This window comes from Myiozetetes cayanensis, unplaced genomic scaffold (genome assembly GCF_022539395.1).
Source record: "Myiozetetes cayanensis isolate MyiCay16 unplaced genomic scaffold, myiCay2020 scf3, whole genome shotgun sequence".
Lineage (NCBI taxonomy): Eukaryota > Metazoa > Chordata > Aves > Passeriformes > Tyrannidae > Myiozetetes > Myiozetetes cayanensis.
In genome coordinates, this window is record NW_026087521.1 from 69078352 (window position 1) to 69096177 (window position 17826).

The 17826-nt window shown below is 43.4% G+C and overlaps 1 protein-coding gene across 1 annotated transcript in view; it reads left to right on the forward strand.

Moving 5' to 3' along the window:
• The window catches only part of SHISAL1 (shisa like 1), a 160883-nt gene extending 150110 nt beyond the window's left edge, over positions 1-10773 (forward strand). The window contains exon 5 of the mRNA XM_050324952.1: positions 6912-10773. Coding sequence (XP_050180909.1) covers position 6912 — 1 coding nt within the window. The 3' untranslated portion in view covers positions 6913-10773. The remainder of the gene's footprint in view (positions 1-6911) is intronic.
• The last annotated feature ends 7053 nt before the right edge of the window (positions 10774-17826 follow it).

Here is a 17826-nt window from a genome sequence, read left to right on the forward strand (position 1 = left end):
TAAGATGCTGTGGAAGGCCCAGGATGTTTTGAATTTTTTTTTTTTTTTAGATAAGTTTAAGAGGAGGAAGAAAACATTTCAGATCATTGAAAGTCAGACTGCAGCGCTTCAGTGAGAGAAGACACAGCTTTTCAGTGATCACCTTTCAATTTATGTCCTCACAACTTCATCTGTTCCACTATTCAAAACTTGTAAATCAGAACTTTGAATGCTTCCTATTTCCATTAAAAACAACAACAACAAAAAATTCTCCTGGATGTTTTTACCTTCCACAACAGTGTCCAGGAGTATCGACCATTTCAGGAACTATCAAATGAAAAATGTTGCCACTAATTGAAAAATACTTGACTTTCAGAAGCACGGGATTACTTCAGAAACCATTATTTACAGTAATATTTATTTATGTTAGCAACCCTGTTGGTTTCACATCACTACTTTTGCAAGTGAGTATTGTAAAATATGGCCTCTAGTAAAAAAATAGAGAAAAATTGTATCCTGTGTGGTTTCATCCCCCTCCCACCCAGTCCAGCTGAGGGGACAGAAGATGTATTTAATTTGTACAATTATAGATATTCCAGAAACCCTGCAGGAAACCAGATTTCTCTCTTAGCTTTGCTGTGTTAGCCAGGCACCACATTAATAACAAAAGTTAGGCCAGCTGCTGTTCTCACACCCGCAGTGCTGCTGGGGGAGGTGGGGAAGGAGAGTCCTTGCCTGCAGCAGCTCTCCAGGCTCACTCCAAGCGCCAAATCTCCTCCTGCATCCGTCTGTGAGACAGGATCTGAGCAGATCCCAAGCTTCCCTTACCAAAAAAGCAGCCAGATCATGGGTAATGAGACCATATGCCATAAACCTTGTGCCAAAACCAGTGCTGGTGCAGGGCCCTCCTGTTCATGGCAGGGCAGAGCTGGGAGGCCATTCCTAACTGGTTCCAATTTGTTTCCTACCAGCTCAGAGCACTGGCCTAGACACAAGTCCAAGCCAGTGAAGCCCAAACATATGCTGTAGACAAAGTGTTCCTCTGAAAACCACCTTTGAACTCAATATTTGCAGCAAAAATCGTGGGATCAAATTTAAAAGCAATTTAAAGAGGCGAACAAAGACCTGCACTGATGTGAGTGACCCAGTCCCGTGGGTGCCTGCACACCAGTGAGGGGCACAGCTGTTGTTAGTTAAAAGGTCTTAGTACTGGGTTTACATTCAGCTGGAAAATAAGCAGCAGTGGAGTAGAAATCCTTCAGGTTCCCTCTGGTATGGAGAGTAGCCCTGCCCTGACCCCCTGACCCCTCAGGATTTCCTCTGCAGGACAGCAGCACAACCACCACAGCCATCCACCAGCAGCTCCCTGTCCCCTACAGGTGCCCAAACCGGCCTTCCCAATGGGAACACAAGACGTTCCCGAAGTTCCTAAAGCTCCTTTAAAGCCAGTGAGCAGCTCTCAGCACTGATGTAACCTGCAGTTTGTCTTATTTCCCCCTCCCCCAGCCCTTACAGAAGTTACACAACCTCAAACCAGTGTAGAAGAGGTGAGATTCTTAACAAATGGAGTGAGCAATTTAAAAAGCAGGTTTACCAACACTCATAACAAGCTATTAAAATGGAAATTTCTTTAAAATTGTGCTGACTCACAGTTTGGGCACTTAACTTTTTCTAGCAGCCCTTTCTCACACTCTTGAGTACATTCCACAATGCTTATTGGCTGCCACGTATTCAGCTACAGGGAAACAGTCAGCCAGGTGAATTTCAGCCTCAAGTGATACATCTGAGCACCCTGGTGGGGATGTGAGGGTTTTATAAATGTCTGGAGAATAAGAAAGTCACACTCACTTTCAGTTTATCTTGGAATTGGCCATTCACTCTTTGTCCTGATAGCCTTGTGCATATTGAAGTGCACAGAACATCCCAGCACTGCTCAGGGCACGTTGCAGGAGACTTGTAAATACACCTTGTCTTTCCAGAAGGCACCAGATAAACGTGTTCTTATGCTTATTGTTGCAACTGATCTGCCTTTTGCCTTAGGGTGCTAAATAAAGGTGACAATTCCCAAGCCAAGATAGCAAAAGGGCAGTTTATGTTACCCAAACCAGCAGTAAGCAGAGAAATCCTGCTGAGAAAGTCTTCTCTTGAGCTGACAGAAACTGCTTTATCTCCTGAGCACTCTGGTGCTGCTCCCCATGACTCACAGGAGCTGGAGTTCACAGTTCTCCATCTGGGCTTAATCCAGAGCACACAGGAACCTTTCTAGTTGCCATCCACACCTGCACTAGGTAAGGAATGGGCTGCCACCTTCGTACAGTTGGTACTTGCACTCAAATAGGAACCCCTCCAAAATATCCCCACTGGAACATGATCAAAATTTCACAACCCCATCTGTCCTGTGCCCCCCTGGGCCTTATGGACCTGTTATGAACTCCCATGTTGTTTCCTACCAGCTGATGGGGAGAAGCTGATCCCATTTATGTGTTTCCCTGACCACCAAGAACACACCTACCAGGGGAAAAAGCTTCTTGTGACATATCCCAGGTATTTCCATCACCTTTCCTTAGGTCTGCAGGTAAGGGATTGCTTAACTCTGATGAAATCAGGCATGTATTGCCTTAACACCCCCCTGAGGTATTCGCTTTCAAACATATTTTGACATTTCTCTCCAGCTTTGCAGGATTGTCAGCTGCAGGAGAAATAACACTTGAGCTGAAATTTCAGTCTGTTTTTCGAGTTGAAAATGTCCAGGGCCTGGGTTTTGTTTAAACTCTTAAGCACCAGATGTCTGTCTTCCCTGAGCCAGCTATTATTTTAAAAACATCAGCAATGGCTACCAGTGGTGGTGGTCCTTTTACACAGTGGCTGTGACAGAACTGGCCACTGTTTAGGGTCATCCTCTCAGCTGACCTCATGTAGGTGCATTTCATAGCTAGACCAGAGGAGAATTTGTGCTTCACCAAAAATGAGGTAACTGGGGGTGAAAACATAGGCAAATCCCATGCTCCTTTATGGCAAAATTAAGAGTTGGACTCGATGATCCTTGTGGGTCCCTTCCAACTCAGAATATTCCGTGATTCTGTGAAAATGGCAACACCCACTGCCACTGCTTAATGCTGAAATGCTCCTTGTCAATTCAAAAAACCTGAACATTCAATCTCTTCAGTACTGAGCCAACCTGAGGCAAACTGTTGTTGAAGTTTCCCCTACATCGGAAAAACCTGAATAATTTCGCTGTTTTGATGTTCTCCCAAAGAAAAAAAAAAAGAGATGATGAGCCCCACCTAAAAAGTCTGAGACTTTCCATTTTCTCTCACACAAACAAGACAGCCAAATTGAGATTGCACCAGCACTGTTCATTCTGGCCTTTCAGAACTTTTAAGAATTAGACTTGGTAACCCAAGCAACCTTTCAACATACATTTTGGGTATAACATTAAATGCTATGTATAATACAGGAGTGTGCAGATGCCAAGCTATGAAAATTATTTCCCTGCTCTTTGGCAGACTGCACAGGCAGAGGGATTAGATTATATTCTATTTCTTTCTGGTTTAAAATATATTCAGACAACTGAATGGCTTTTCATTTAGTGCTTGTCCTGCAATTAATTTCTCATATCCTTCCTTTCAATCTTGGGAGGCTTTTACAGAGCCTAGTGCATTGTGCTTTGTCCTCCCTTGTCCTTCCATTTTCCTGGGGATGGAGGGCATTCCTATTGCCTGTAACAATCAGTGTATCCACCAAGGGTTTCTTACTGCTGGAAGTTGTTTTGTCAGCCTGGCACCCCAGCTTTTCCTAGCAACAAAGAGAGTGAAAGCTTTTCTCTCTCTCCCAGCATGCCCACGTTTGAAAACACTGCAGCAGAACCTCAACAGGCACAGATCAGAACAGGTCTGCTCAGAGCAGTGCAGTGCAATTTAACAGCCAGAGGAAGATCTGGACATTTGCAGAGACTGGTCCCTTTGCTGTGAACTGTGAGCCACAATTCCTGAAAGTGATGGATCCAGGGTGTACCTGAGCTCTGAAGGGGCTGTGGTGATGGATGATGCTTTTATGTGAACACCAACTTAGCAAGAGGCCTCAAGACGTTGGAAGTGGCAACCGTTTACCTCATTTGTCAGAAAATGGCAGAAATCTCTGAAAAAAACACTTGCCTCCAGAGGCTCTGAATCATTCCTTCATTATTAATGGATGTCATTTTTTTTTCCAGTGGAACTAATCCACTGTACAAAGCTATTGATGTGAAAGAGGAGGCAATATTTTAGTTGGCTACTTCCTTGTCAGGCAGTGGAAATCGTAGAATTGTTTGGAAGGAACCTTAAAGGAAGGGACCTTAAAGATCATCTTGTTCCAACCCCCCTGCCATGGGCAAGGACACCTTCCATTATCCCAGGTTGCTCAGAGCCCCATCCAACCTGGCCTTGGACACTTCCAGGGATGGGGCAGCCACAGCTTCTCTGGGCAACCTGTGCCAGGGCCTCCCCACCCTCATGGTAAAGAATTTTTTCCCAATATCTAATCTAAAGTTATGATAACTTCTACTAGTGAGTGACAATAACCTTTGCTAGTGAGTAGCAGCAACCTGAACCAAAGCACAGGCTTCAGCTCTAAAGACATTAAAATCCTGTAGAAGTGACCACAAGTGACAAATACGGGGTTTCTGCTGCCAAGCACATTGTGATGGGAGACTGGGATGTAATACTCCAAATGCACACAGAAATCAGCATTTGTCTTCCTTAGGAAAATGCAAGTATTTTTATGGGATCCCAGCGATCTGAAGCAGTACCTCTCAACTTTCCTGGTCCAACCATCAATCAATCAATCAATCAATCAATCAGTCACATACCCTGGAGGAAGGGGACCTTTCAGTCCAGCCTCTGTCCTGTCAAGGGTTTGGTTTCAGGGAGAAGCTGTTGGTTCAGCACCAGGCTCAGCCAGGAGCTTGGAAAACACAGGGTGAATACTTCATACTTGTGAGAGGCTTTCAGAGCAGAGTGGGGTCTGTGCTGCTGGCTCTGCTCTTCACATCCTCCCACAGCTTTCTGCACACAGGAGAGGAACTGGCAGGAAATGGAAGCTACTCACAGGAGCGATATTTTAGCTTCTGTGCTGCATAGAAACATTCATAAACTTTTTTTATGGTCTTTGGCTCCAGGAACTCCAGTAACTCTCACTTTACACCAGCTTGATGACACTCCTGATTTTACATTAACCTAGGAAGAAGGATCTGGCCAGGAGCAACTTTGGGACTCTCAAGTAGAGGAAAAGACTAACTGGCTGATGGGTTTGACACACTTAAAACTGTCCTGGAACACCCAAATGGCTGCTCTATCTTCTTCATCTCGAACCATTTTTAAAATAAATAAATAAATAAATAAAGGAATGACACTGGATCCCTTCAAACAGTCTAGTGAATTAAATTATGCAGATTTTAGATTGGTAGAGCATTTCATCAGAGCTAAAGCACACCAGGCAATCTACAGAAACACCTGAAGGTGCTCTGAAGGACGTAGGTGCCTCCCAGCCATGACGCGTTCTCGTACTTTTCAGATTCTCTCTTCCCAGGTATTTTTTAAATCAGTTGTAACTAAGTCTCCTGAGACTCTCTTCTAGGTACAAACAACTCAATTTCAACTTTGAGCTGCCTGCAGACTCACAAGAGGCAGGTCTGCATGTTGTGTTAGTGTGCATTTCTGCCAGTGTCAAAAAAGGACAGTGGCAGAACGAAACAATGTAATTTTTTTTTAAATTTGCATTTCTAACATGAATAAGCCTATCTAGCCTGTTTGATTATTAGAAAGTAATCAGTTGTCCAACCTTGAAATAGGTTTCATGTGATTAAGTTTTGGCTTAAAAATCCTCAGAGTCTTAGTTGTGAGAAAATTGCATTTTTCTGCCCAGGGGTCCTCCCTGGCTGAGAGTGCTGTGAGAAGTGCCTAAATCTGAATGAATTCTAAATCTGAATTAAGATAATACAGTTGTGCTACAGCCCAGGTGACTGCATACCTGACCTGTGCACTGTTGAGCACGTCTATTGCTGCAATTTTAAGAAGAGTTTTGCCGAGGTGGAAGTTGAGACTCAAGTCTCTGATGGGTGAGACACTGAACGTGCTGATTCCCACAGATATTCCGCTGTCTGAACCACATGTTTCTTTGTATTTTATACATTAATGGAATGCAATATGTATATTGTAGCACATACATTTAGGATTACCCATTATGCAAAGAACTCTGGTGGGAGAAGTTAATTAAGTGTTGTTGCTATTGGATACCCAACAGCTTGTATTTGTACCGCTACCAGTTGCCTGCTGGAGCAAACAGATGCATTTCTGGAGTTTATTACTATGATTAGTGATCTCAAAGCTTTGCCTAGTTGGGCTTTCAGCCAGTTCAACCTCATATGTAGCTGAATCCCAGAGCCATTTACACACACTCTGCACAAGGGGAAGTTGGGCAGGTTTAAAGCATTTGTTATGTCCTGGAGGCACTGCGAGCAAAAACAACCTTACGAATATTTACAACACTTCTGTGAGGAAAGCACGTAAATATATTATTTATCCACTTACATTTGTGGAATAGAAGCACATTTTCTCATCATGTGAAAGGAACAGGGGGCAGAGTTCAGACATGCATCCAAATCTTAGAGCAGTGTTTTGTTCAGTTTAATACAAACAGGGAGAAACTAGCTTAGGCTCCCTGACTGTATCGAATAAAAAGAGGAGAATGCAACCATCCACAGCCCAAAATTCACTCTGCACCAAACAGAACTAATGAGGGAAGGTAGAGGCTTCTTAACACCTTCCTCGTGCTTTTCCTTCCTCTTTTTTGCCTCCCCAAATCAAATCCACGACTGAGAAATCTACAAGATCTCCTTTACAGGAAATACTTTGATGTTGTGTGCTCACGAAACATTTGTGGTTTATGTCTTCCAGAAAATCATATTGACGTGCCTCAAGATGGGAGAGGTAGGACCAGACTTCAAGGAGCAGCTTTCAAGAAAACCAACTGAATTCCAAGAGGAGGAAAAATTAGGGATAAGCAGGAGAGGGAAAGACTACATGAGGAAGATGGAGGAAGTCACCTGAAGACAAACATCATTCAGACAATTTCTGTGAGGAAATGATACGGAAAGAGTCTCCAGGAGAAAGCAGTCTGTAAGCAATATTTTAGTTCTAGACCAACAATGTTATCTCTGAAAGAAAGCACCATATTTGAGAAAATGCTGAATAAGAAGAACATTAAGTTGCTCTGGCAAATCCACACAAAGGTGGAAAAAGATCACAAGACAAACCTGTGGTAGATAACTTTTCTTTGCCTCCCCATCCATCTATTGCCATTTGAGCCTAATCTAAGTGTCAGAATACTGAATGTGAGTTTTTCCAAAGTTCTCTGGTGAGCATTTTGTCACAGTAGGGTAGATGCTGGCAATCCATATCACTGTTAACCATATTTACCATGTGCATTGCAAGGTAAGCAAAGCCCTTTTTACTGAGTCCAGCTGCAGGGTAGCAGTTGTTTTAACCTTAATGCACATTTTAAGATGATTGGCAATGATTCTGCTAAGACATCAAGCAGCTGAGCACATCTTAAGTTCACACACCATCTTCAAGAGGGGAGCTTTATTAGGAAGCAACACAGGCACTCAATTCCACCCCCACACTCCTTGAAGATGAAAAAGAAACAAACAAACAAAAAAAGTTGACCAACTGTGTATTTCAAAAGCAATAATACCATTTTCCCTCTGCTTTACAAGACAATAGTCCAACTCCCTCAGTTACTGACTGGCTTCAGAGTTTACACCTCACAAATCCAAGAATTCATTCGTAAGCCAGAAGGACAATGATGTTACCACAGAAGTACTTGGTCACCAGGTTGCAATGGGTTGACTTAACTTTCCACAGGACAGAGTTATTTTAAAATTCTCCAGTATCAACTACATGAGCAAACTCTGTGAAGTTCAATTATTTAAGAGGTATACATGGAGAACCTGGCAGTGGCAACCAAACAGAGGAGTTTCATCTGGAAATCATAACACAAAGCCCTTATAATGCCAAATTAATCCTTCAGTCCTAATATTTTGCCCTGTAAGTCTGAATAACTTCAAAATGACCATACATTCTGCTGTACAACCAACACAAGGAACACCTGGTCCATGCAGAATCAAATTTTTCTTTTGGACCTCTTTGACTGAGTGAATTTTATTCTCCTGTTGAACTTAAAAAGGGACACTATTCTGAGTTACCTGAACTAATTCATGGCTACTGGAATGCAGGATGATACATGACTAAAACCAGACAGGAATAAATAGTGTTGGAGAACCCAACAAGGCTGGAGACCATCAGAGTGCTCAGCCTTCAAAATCTGAGCAGGATACCAATATGCACAAGCCCCTTTTCTTTACAAACCAAGTACTAAACCTGCCTGGTACCACTGAGTAAGGACAGGCAACAGCTCAGAGAAAGAATTCAAATGCCACAGGCAGGAGTGCCACCCTGGGGGGCTTTAGACTCCATCCTGTCCCAGCTAAGCTTGATGCCTGGCCCATTCTCACCCATCACAGAAGCTCCTGAGTAAATAACTTCCCTTGTAGAGCCCCAGAGGAGCTGCCACAGTGCAGCTGGGCTGTTTGACACTGTGAGTGACACAGTACTTCAAATAAAACAGGGCCAGTATTTTTTTAGACCTTGATTCACACTAAACCTCAGAGATTATTCTAGTTTTTCAAAAAGAATATGTCATCAGAGCACTGCAAACTTTTCCAAAAAGAATATGTCATGAGGGCACTGTGGAACCATCCAAAGCACTTCAGCTGGGAGCAGAAAAGACCCTCAGCAAAGTAGCTTGCAGATCCTGGCAGACAGTCCAAACTGCTCTCTCCCTGAGGATGAGGAGTTCTGCAGGGAAAGGGTCTGTGCTCTTGGGCTGGGAGAGCTGATCCTGATGAGATGGAAGGTGGTGCTCTTAGTGCCAACTCACACAGAAAGCAAAGGAAACCACAGAGCTGGGGGCAATGCTATCCATGGCTCTGCCAACATCACACCTTCTCCACATTCCCTCATTGTCTCCAAGATCCACAACCCCCGCAGACACCCAAAAAAGTGCATATCTACACCCAAAAGGTGCATGTCTACATGCATGTCTGCAGACTCACCAAGGCACTTTGCGGTAACTCTTTGGCTCCTTTTCCCTTTTGCCAGCACCTACTTCCATCATGAGGTGACGACTGCCACAGAGAGCTTTGTAAAAAGCTTATGTTCATGGAGGAATTTGTATTAGATACTGGTTTGTGTGACTTACTGTATTTTGTAAGGGTTTTTTTCCCTCTGGGAATTGTGCGTTATAACTGAGCAGTTTTATGCTTTCCTTCTAGTACACGTATACCTTGTAATGGATGTGCTTTTTGTTTGTTTGGTTTCTTTTATGCTCTACACACAGAGCCAGTTAATAGAAAGCAGATACTCTCTGGCTGGAATTCTGATTTTGCCTACCAGTTAATTTATGGGTAAACCCCTGTTGTAGCTGGTGAGCTGCTGTTCACCAAGTGTGTTGTTAGAATCCTCTGAGAGTCTCTCTGTTCTAGCAGAATATAAGATCCTGAATAAGACTAATGCTAGCTGGGCCTTAAACTCCAAGGAAATAGTGCACTTCATGTGTTTCCCTACCAGCCCTTCTCCCTCAGTGTTTGGGACACTGTGGAAGAGCACTGGCTACACAAACAGTCACCTCAACATCTCGGCCATCTCTGTAGCTGGGCTCTGATATCTCCCTGCTTTTACTTGACCAAAATCATGGTGAACCAGATAAACTGCAATGAACTTTTCACTTTTTCCTGCAGAGACTGGTTCAAACATAACTTTTCTCTGTAAGAAACAATCTGGACTAAAATAGATATATTTTCCTCTGTGTCCATCCTGCTCTAGTTGGAAAAATAAGGGATCTAAAATTAACATTTACAGTCTATGTTACAATGGCAGCTCTCTGTCTCAGTGGTTATTAATGACCTTCATGCTCCAGAAACCTCCTTCCTTGTCCAACTCATTTTCTCTCCTTAGTTTTACTGAGAATTCATTGTCCAACTTCTCAATAATTGCTGTGTATAACGTAGGACATAAAAAGATAAGTTATAAAGCTTGTGCAGGACTTGATGTTGTAATTAACCATCTTTTGTGCCTGGTTATCAATTTTACAAAAACAGAGTGAAAATAATCTGGCCTCTCAATGTCTACTTCAGCATATTGTAGCAGCTCTTTTAGATAACTGTTTTTTATAGTTTTACTGTAATTTCTGTATGAGGACTGTCCACTTGAACAAGCAACAGGTCAAAATGGTTTTGTAAAGTCAGTTCTATTTCACCACCAGTGATGGTGCATGAAAGGTAAAGCAGCAAAAACAAAACCTCAGCCACTCACCAGGAAGAAACATCTTTTCTCAGCCTCAAAAAATTCTCTTCTGTGAGACAAGCATTTCTTCTAGTCCTCCTTTTACAAAAGTAGTAAATTACTAAGAATATATACAGTACAATAGTCTATTTTAATAGTCAGCAGACAAATTTTAGGCTAATTAAGCTAACTAGAAATTCTAGGGTTGCAGTGATTTCTCTTTATTAATACAATGACAATAATACTGTTTACATAACACTTGATGTTTGAAATCAATACGTGCCAGTGTCCAGTGATTTGCTAACCTAGTTTTGGATCTAATCCTGTCCTATATTTTGCAGCATTCTCTGACTTCATATTATGAATCATGTTGTCTTTCTAAAGTGATTGCCAAGTAAACCAAAAATGTGTTTTACACTGCTATTGCACTGCTCTTGTCTTTATATACAGTAGTTTTTATAAAGATGTCCTTAGGTTTTAATAAATGAGTGTAATGTAAACTAATCTCTGTAATAAAACTTGCTCTTTAGTGTTTCAAAGGCTGCCTGGAATAGCTGTAGAGATTTGAGCTTCCCTGTATTTCAATAGCTCCAAAATCTGTGGCTTCCTTTCCGTGTGCAGGGAAATGCCCAGATACCAACACTCCACAGTGTATTTAATACAAAGAATGATGCTTGGATTGGAGAGAGGGGGAAGGGGCCCCAAAAACCAAACCACACCACAAAAACGTGGCTGAGGCCACTGCATAAATAAATACATTGTCCCTTTAGTCTGAATCACGTTTCCAGCAGTTTCTATACCCAGATATTTAAGAGGGAAGGGTGGGATACTGAACAGAGACTGCTAAGGAATAAACAAAACCTTTCCACTGCTCGAGGTGAGCTGAAAAGAAACTGCAGCTGAGCAGAAGGAAAGCAACATTTTGACTTCCACACACCAAGAACTCCATCCCACATCACATGGCTGTTGTGATGGGTCCTCCTCCCAGAGGCAAACACAATTTGACTTGCTCTCTACAAAAAGGCAGGACCAACAATTCACAGAGAAAGATCTTTTTTTCCTGCCAGGCTGGAGGATTTGGACAGTTTTTCCAGAAAGATTTACGTTTTCTTAACACACTATGCTCTCTCGAGGCCCTTTGTCACCTGTTGTTTACAGGAATCATTCCAGATGTTCCCAAAACACTGAGGACACCGAGCTGAAATTTCAGCTCTCACACCAGTAAAAAGAAACAGTTTTGACACAACTGGATTAAACACAAACACAAACCCAGAAAAAATAACCAGCAAACAACTGCTGCTTTGTGTTGGCAGCTCTGCTGATGCTTCAAGCTGTGCCTCCCTCCACCCACTCCTCGAGGAAATGTCAGGAATGCACTTGGGGTGTCCAGGTCCTAATACAGAGTACAGGCAGGAAGGAGATTCCAGAGGGGATTCTCACCTCTTGGAACCGGTTCCTTCCCTCAACAGCAACAGTTCTTTCTCTTCCCTGTCCTGCTGCTCCCAAGCATGTTTTCCTCAGCTTCTCCTGTACTTCCTGTACTTGTCCTCCCTGGCTCATCCCAAACCTTGATGTCCAACTGAAAGCCCGACATTTTACAAACTTTTTCACATTAGAAATCATTCTTTCAGTAGCAGATCACTGGCCTCAGACTGTGCTGTAGAAATATACCTAAACCAGTCAAAACTACAGAAATTTTAAAGCCCCATTTAACGATGAGAAATCTTTTGCAATGTCATTTACTTCATGTACCACAGTTCTCTCCTGCAGCTTCTATAACAAGGCGAGTCAGCTCAGAAATGGAAAAGGATCATTTTCATTACAGCAACACTCCAGTAATTCTTAGGGGTTTCGCAACTGTGAGAGACCATAATTGCATCCCACTGTGCTAAGACTTATGGAAACATATTGCAGAAAGAAAGAGGACAAAAAGCAGCTTTAAAAACACATAAATACGTAAAATTACAAATAATTGCAACCCACTCCCCTTCTCAAACTGCACTTGCAGTTGTGACAACAGCTAAATGTGGAAGACAAATGAGAAGGGAAATGGTAAATGCGCATATTGGGTGTGTTGCAGCTCCCTTACCAAGTTGAAACGATTTCTACAGTGTGCTTCTAGTAATTGAGTAAGAATTATACTGAACACATTATGCTCAGCAGGAACAGCTTTCATATACCAAGGAGCAAATTAAATACCTCTGGAATTTCCACAGAAGATGTTAAAATGCTGATAGTGACTTACAGACTGTCATTACCGCGCCATTATCACCAAACTAAAACAAACAGGAGCATCACAGCCAGTTCCTTTAAATTGTTTATTCTGATTAGAAAGCAAAGACTGCCCTGATCTGCTGGTTGTTCTCATGTACAGAAGGACAAGGAGAGAAAAGAAACCTACATTTTGATATTTATTGCCAAGAAAACAAACCCCTGTCACTCTCACCCAAGTTATTCTCAACCTTTAGTTCAATTTGTGCATAAAATGGAAAAATGTTTTTTGGGGAAAACACACTAATACATAAGGTATGTGTGGGTATCCATGGGTAAGGCATGTAATGGTTTGAATTTCCCAGTCAGAACTTTTAACTCTCTTCTCTGAACAGCTGAACTGTACAGAGCCTTGAGCTCCTCTCAAATTGGAATTCACCATTTCTTCCTTAAGTGCAATTCCATCACTGGTGTTTATTTGGAAGGATAATGAGGAATCAGTAGGATGTTATAAAGAACTGAAAAGTCATCTACAGAGAGGGAAACTCGCTGTGCTGTCCCACTTGAACGAGCTTTTTGCCTCACTGTTGAGTCTTTCACAGCCAAAAAAACCCCTAAAGCACTAAAGGCAGAGCAGACTTGAAATGAAGAGGCTGAGGGAAGCTTTTGTTAGGAGATGTTGGGTGTCTCAGGCCACTTTCTGGGCCACGAGGAGGGACAGACGTGAGGACCTGAACACAAACAGGTGATGCTTTGTTGTGGCAGTGACAACTGACAACTGGATTTAAATCCTTGGCTTTGACAACCCACAAACAAAAAAAGCTCAATGTAGGTAACGTTTCAGAATACTCTCCCCGTGGCCACTCTCCAGATTTAAGCCATTTTCATTAATTAGTTTTTTAACTAATTTTTTTATTAACTGTTTCATAATAACTGCTGTAAAATGCCTTTTTTTTTTTTTTTTTTGAGTAGGGCTATTGAAAACAATCCAAACCTTAGAAGCATCTAAAAAGCTGTGTTCCCACTGGACCTTGAGTTTTTTGCTCCCCAGCTCTGTTCTTCAGCATCTGCTGTCCCAGGAATCAAGTGCATCGTTGTTTGATGCTATTAATGTGCAATATCAAACTCTTCACTGCTAAGCCACCTTTCTGGAACGTGCCTGGATTTTGGTAGAAGAATTCATGCTGCTGGGGCAGGTGGGAGCACAGTAGGAAGTGCCACCCATGGTGACAAAGTGATAGCTGGGGTTTGCTGTATAAACTCCATTATCATTTCAACCACACCTTCTCTTTCCCTGAATGAATTTGCTCTAAGCAGCCACCAGAAAAAGGGAATTTATCTAGTGAGGAGGCACAGCATCCCTGTGCTGTCTCTGCTGTTATTATGCAGATAGAGGAGCTCAGATATTTCACAGCCTTTCCCTTTTCTCTTCACTAGCTGCATGGGTGTTTGTTACAGAAATCATCTCTAGCTAACAAAAAAAAAAGGCAGAAGCCCCAAACCTGAGGGAAAGAAATCCCACAATACTGTGAGTCTCACAGATTTTATGTTTTCCTACCCACAGAAATAAAAAGCCACAGTCACATTTTTATGGAGTTCCTGGGCTGCAGGTGATGGCTTTGGTTGGGGACCTGCTCCTTTTTCTCAGGTCTTTCAGCCTCAAAACAACAGAATGGAAACCACAGACTTTCAGAAAAAGTGCCCAAAACTGATTCAGGATGGAAATAAAACAGGAACACTTGGCCTACTTGAACTCTGCATCTCCCTCTTTCAACTCCTCCTCCCATTTCCCAGAGTTCAAACAAAGGAGAGCAGGCCATGCTGACACATGGAAGAACCACCAGTACTAAGAAATCTCCTTTCTCCCCAACCATGACACACATAAATATGCACTAAACCTTCCAGCAACCTTTAGCACACGTTCCTTGTTGGTAGGAATGAACAAATTGGGCAAATCCAGTTTTCTGTTTCACTTCTCCTCCCCAGCAGTTAAATAAAGGATATTTTGGCTGGACCAGGGTCTTTACTCGCCACCTCTCCCCAGCTGGTGCAAAATGCCCATTCCCTGCTGCAGCCCCACATCTGTGCCCACCAGAGGCACAGACCTCCCAAATGCAATGCCAACACAGGGTCCACACTGGAGATCCAGTGTGCTCTGGATCAAACCTTGTTCCCAAAAGAAACATTCAGAACTGTGTAAAACACCTAGAGCTGATGCTGCAGCCCCACCATTCCATCACCAGGCATGGAGGTTTTCCCTCTGTTTTCCCTGAAGCCAGAAACATCTGCATGCCCCGAGGGAAGGAAGTGGTTGCTAAAACACTTCAAGTACCTGCTTTGTGTCTGTGATTTAAACCCACACTCTGCTGTCCTTGTGCTGCCCAGTTTGTACCACAGGGCTGGGTTTTGGCTTTGCTGCTGCCCGGGCTCTGCTGGTGGAATTGAGGAGCCAAACCTCGGGGAGTTGGCAACTGGCAAATAAACTTCGGAGCAGAGCAGGGTAAAAATAGCAGAGTCTGAAGGAAGGCCAAACTGTGAGCTGGGACCCCTCTAAGCCAGAGGGAACCTGAGCCCCTCTTGCCAGCCCAGCTGTTTGCAATGCCCAAGTAGCAGCTGCACAGCCCAGCCAGGCTCCTTTCCCACCGCAAAGTCAAACATCCAGAGGCTGCCTCAGATCAAAAGTAGCCTCCACTCACCCAGTTCATGTGAGCACACACCAAGGATGTGTCTGGAAGCGTGAGGAATGACCTGGCCCAGACCCAGAAAGTCTCAGCCTGCTTGGCTGATGGACTTTGGCTCATCTTTGCTGTGCCAGCTCGGCCGTCCCGTTCGATCCTGTGTAAGTTATGTCATTAATTCCTCCAGAACTGCCATAGGAAAATGAGAGCTACCCACTGAAAGACACATAGAACGGAGGAAAATATAAAACTGGATGGCATGGGAGGACCCTCTGCAAAAACATGAGGCTTTTACCAAAGCAACTGGCAGAATTATTTTTTCTTTGCCATTTCAGACAAGTAGCTGTGTTTCTCATCCAGAAAACTCACCCTGCTGCACCTGAAGCCATTTAGCTGACCTAGAGATTGATTTCTATGGGCTTCCAGCTCCAAGGTACAGATCACAGAGCTTGGGTGGAACAGAGTTGGCAGCAACCAGATTTAGCAGGTCAGCATCATCCCTGGAGCTTAAAAACGTGTGTGTGGGGGGGATGGACGGGGAGAAACTCAGAAGAGAGCAAAAAGCAGAAGTTGGGAAGAGGGCAAAAAGCAAAAGTTGGGCTATTTCTTGCCACAGACTGTATCAGAGGGAAGACACCAAGAAAATTGCCTACCCTGAAGAATATTGCACAGTTCCTCCTAGCAGGGTGTAAATATGGATGTAAATATGAGGGATTTCTTCTAATGCCTTCATCTGATCTCTGGGTCAAGGCACGAGCATAACAAACCAGCAAATTCAAGGCCTCAGTCAGAGCTTTATGAGAACTGCTGTGGGCTGATGTATTCCCACTGTCTGGTGCTTTAATCCTCCCTTGCTGGAAAAGAGAGGAGCTCAGTAACAGGCTGGTAATTAATTCTACAACAATACTCAATAAGGGAAAGTTTGGTTTTAATAAACAGAGCTCCTGATTTAACACAAAGGACAATCTCAAAAATATTTGTATTAGAAGCAAGAACAAAGCAGTAATAACCACACTCTACAGGAAGCATTGCTTGCTTTCTGGTGATTAATAAACCCTGGGAAAGAATAAAATAGATGGTCTAAGGTTTTTCTTCCCTCTTGCCCATAAATTGAAACGCACAAAGGAAATAAATGTTTATGGTGAAACTGAAGCTAGAATTTTGTTATGAACTTCCCCCATTGCAGGAACGTCTTGAGATCCCCCTCCCCAAGGAGCTCAAGTTATTTCTTATAATGGTGATAAATGAACAATGGGGAAGACGTCTGTCTTCACTGGGAAATCGGGAGGGAGTTTGCACCCCCTGGACTTAAAGGAACAGGCAGCAAGTTAAAGGCTCCAGAGTGCTCTGCACAGAGAAGCAGGAGGGTGGGTCAGAGACCTGACCCTCTGAAGCAGCACCTGGATAGACACCACCTGGAAACCACCTGAATATCCACGATGGTGGGTCCAGGTGCCAGGGAGTGGGTGTGCAATGTGCTCTGCTCCTGGGAAACAGGAGAGGAAAGGGCTTCAGCTTCCCCCGAGGTGACCAGAAGGAGCTGCAGTTTAGTCAGGTATCATAACAGTCTTTCTTACAATTTCCATCTCTAAAATACTGAAGACTTATCCAATTTTTACAAACTATCTGTCAAGCAGGGCAAGATTCCCTCCCCTGCCTGCTCCAGGAGAAAGCAGTGGGAGTTCCCGCTCACACATCCTCAGCCAGCAGCAGTGGTTAATCCCTACCAAAACAATGCTGAAGAATCAGCTAAAACCCAATTGCAATATTTCTCATCAAAACACTTAGCTCAACAGGAAATATGATGTCATACAGGCAGTAAAAATTTAATTTTTTTTCTCATTATCCTTTGTTTTTCAACAAGCTGTTGGAAAACAAACTACAGATCACCCCTGGATGTTCATCTCAGAATATTTCTTTTATCACTTTTATCTAAAATACCCTCTCTCCAAGTCTGCCTGGCAATATGTTCTGAGAAATCAATCTGTGATTGAGGATGTGAACAGACACATTTTGTGACCCCAAGGGCAGACCACAGCTAGAGGTTGGGTAGGTTTTTGGCTGTGAGAATCTCTCTCTAAGCCCTTGGGCTGCACATTCAGCTCTCACCATCCAAGGTCCTCACCACCCCAACACAGCTCCTCACTCACTGCCCCACCAGTGGGACTGGGGAGAGAATCACAAAGGTGAAAACTAAAAAAATGAAGGGTTGAGAGAAACTCAGTTTAAAATGGGAAAGCAAAAGCTGAACACACGAGCAGAGAAAACTAAGGAATTAATTCCCTGCTTCCTGTGGCCAGGCAGGTGTTCAGCATCTCCAGGACAGCAAAGCCCCATCCCATGTAACGGTGACTTGGGAAGGCAAACACCATCACTCCAAACATCCCCCACTTCTTCCTTCTCTCCCCACTTTATACACTGAGCATGATGTCACACAGTCTGGAATATCCCCTTGGGCTCCCCTGTCCTGGCTGGGTCTCCTCCCAGTGTCCCATGCACTCCCAAATTCTTCACCAGCCTGGCAGCACAAAAAGCAGCAAAGGCCTTGGCTCTGTGCAAGCTCAGCAATAACAACAACA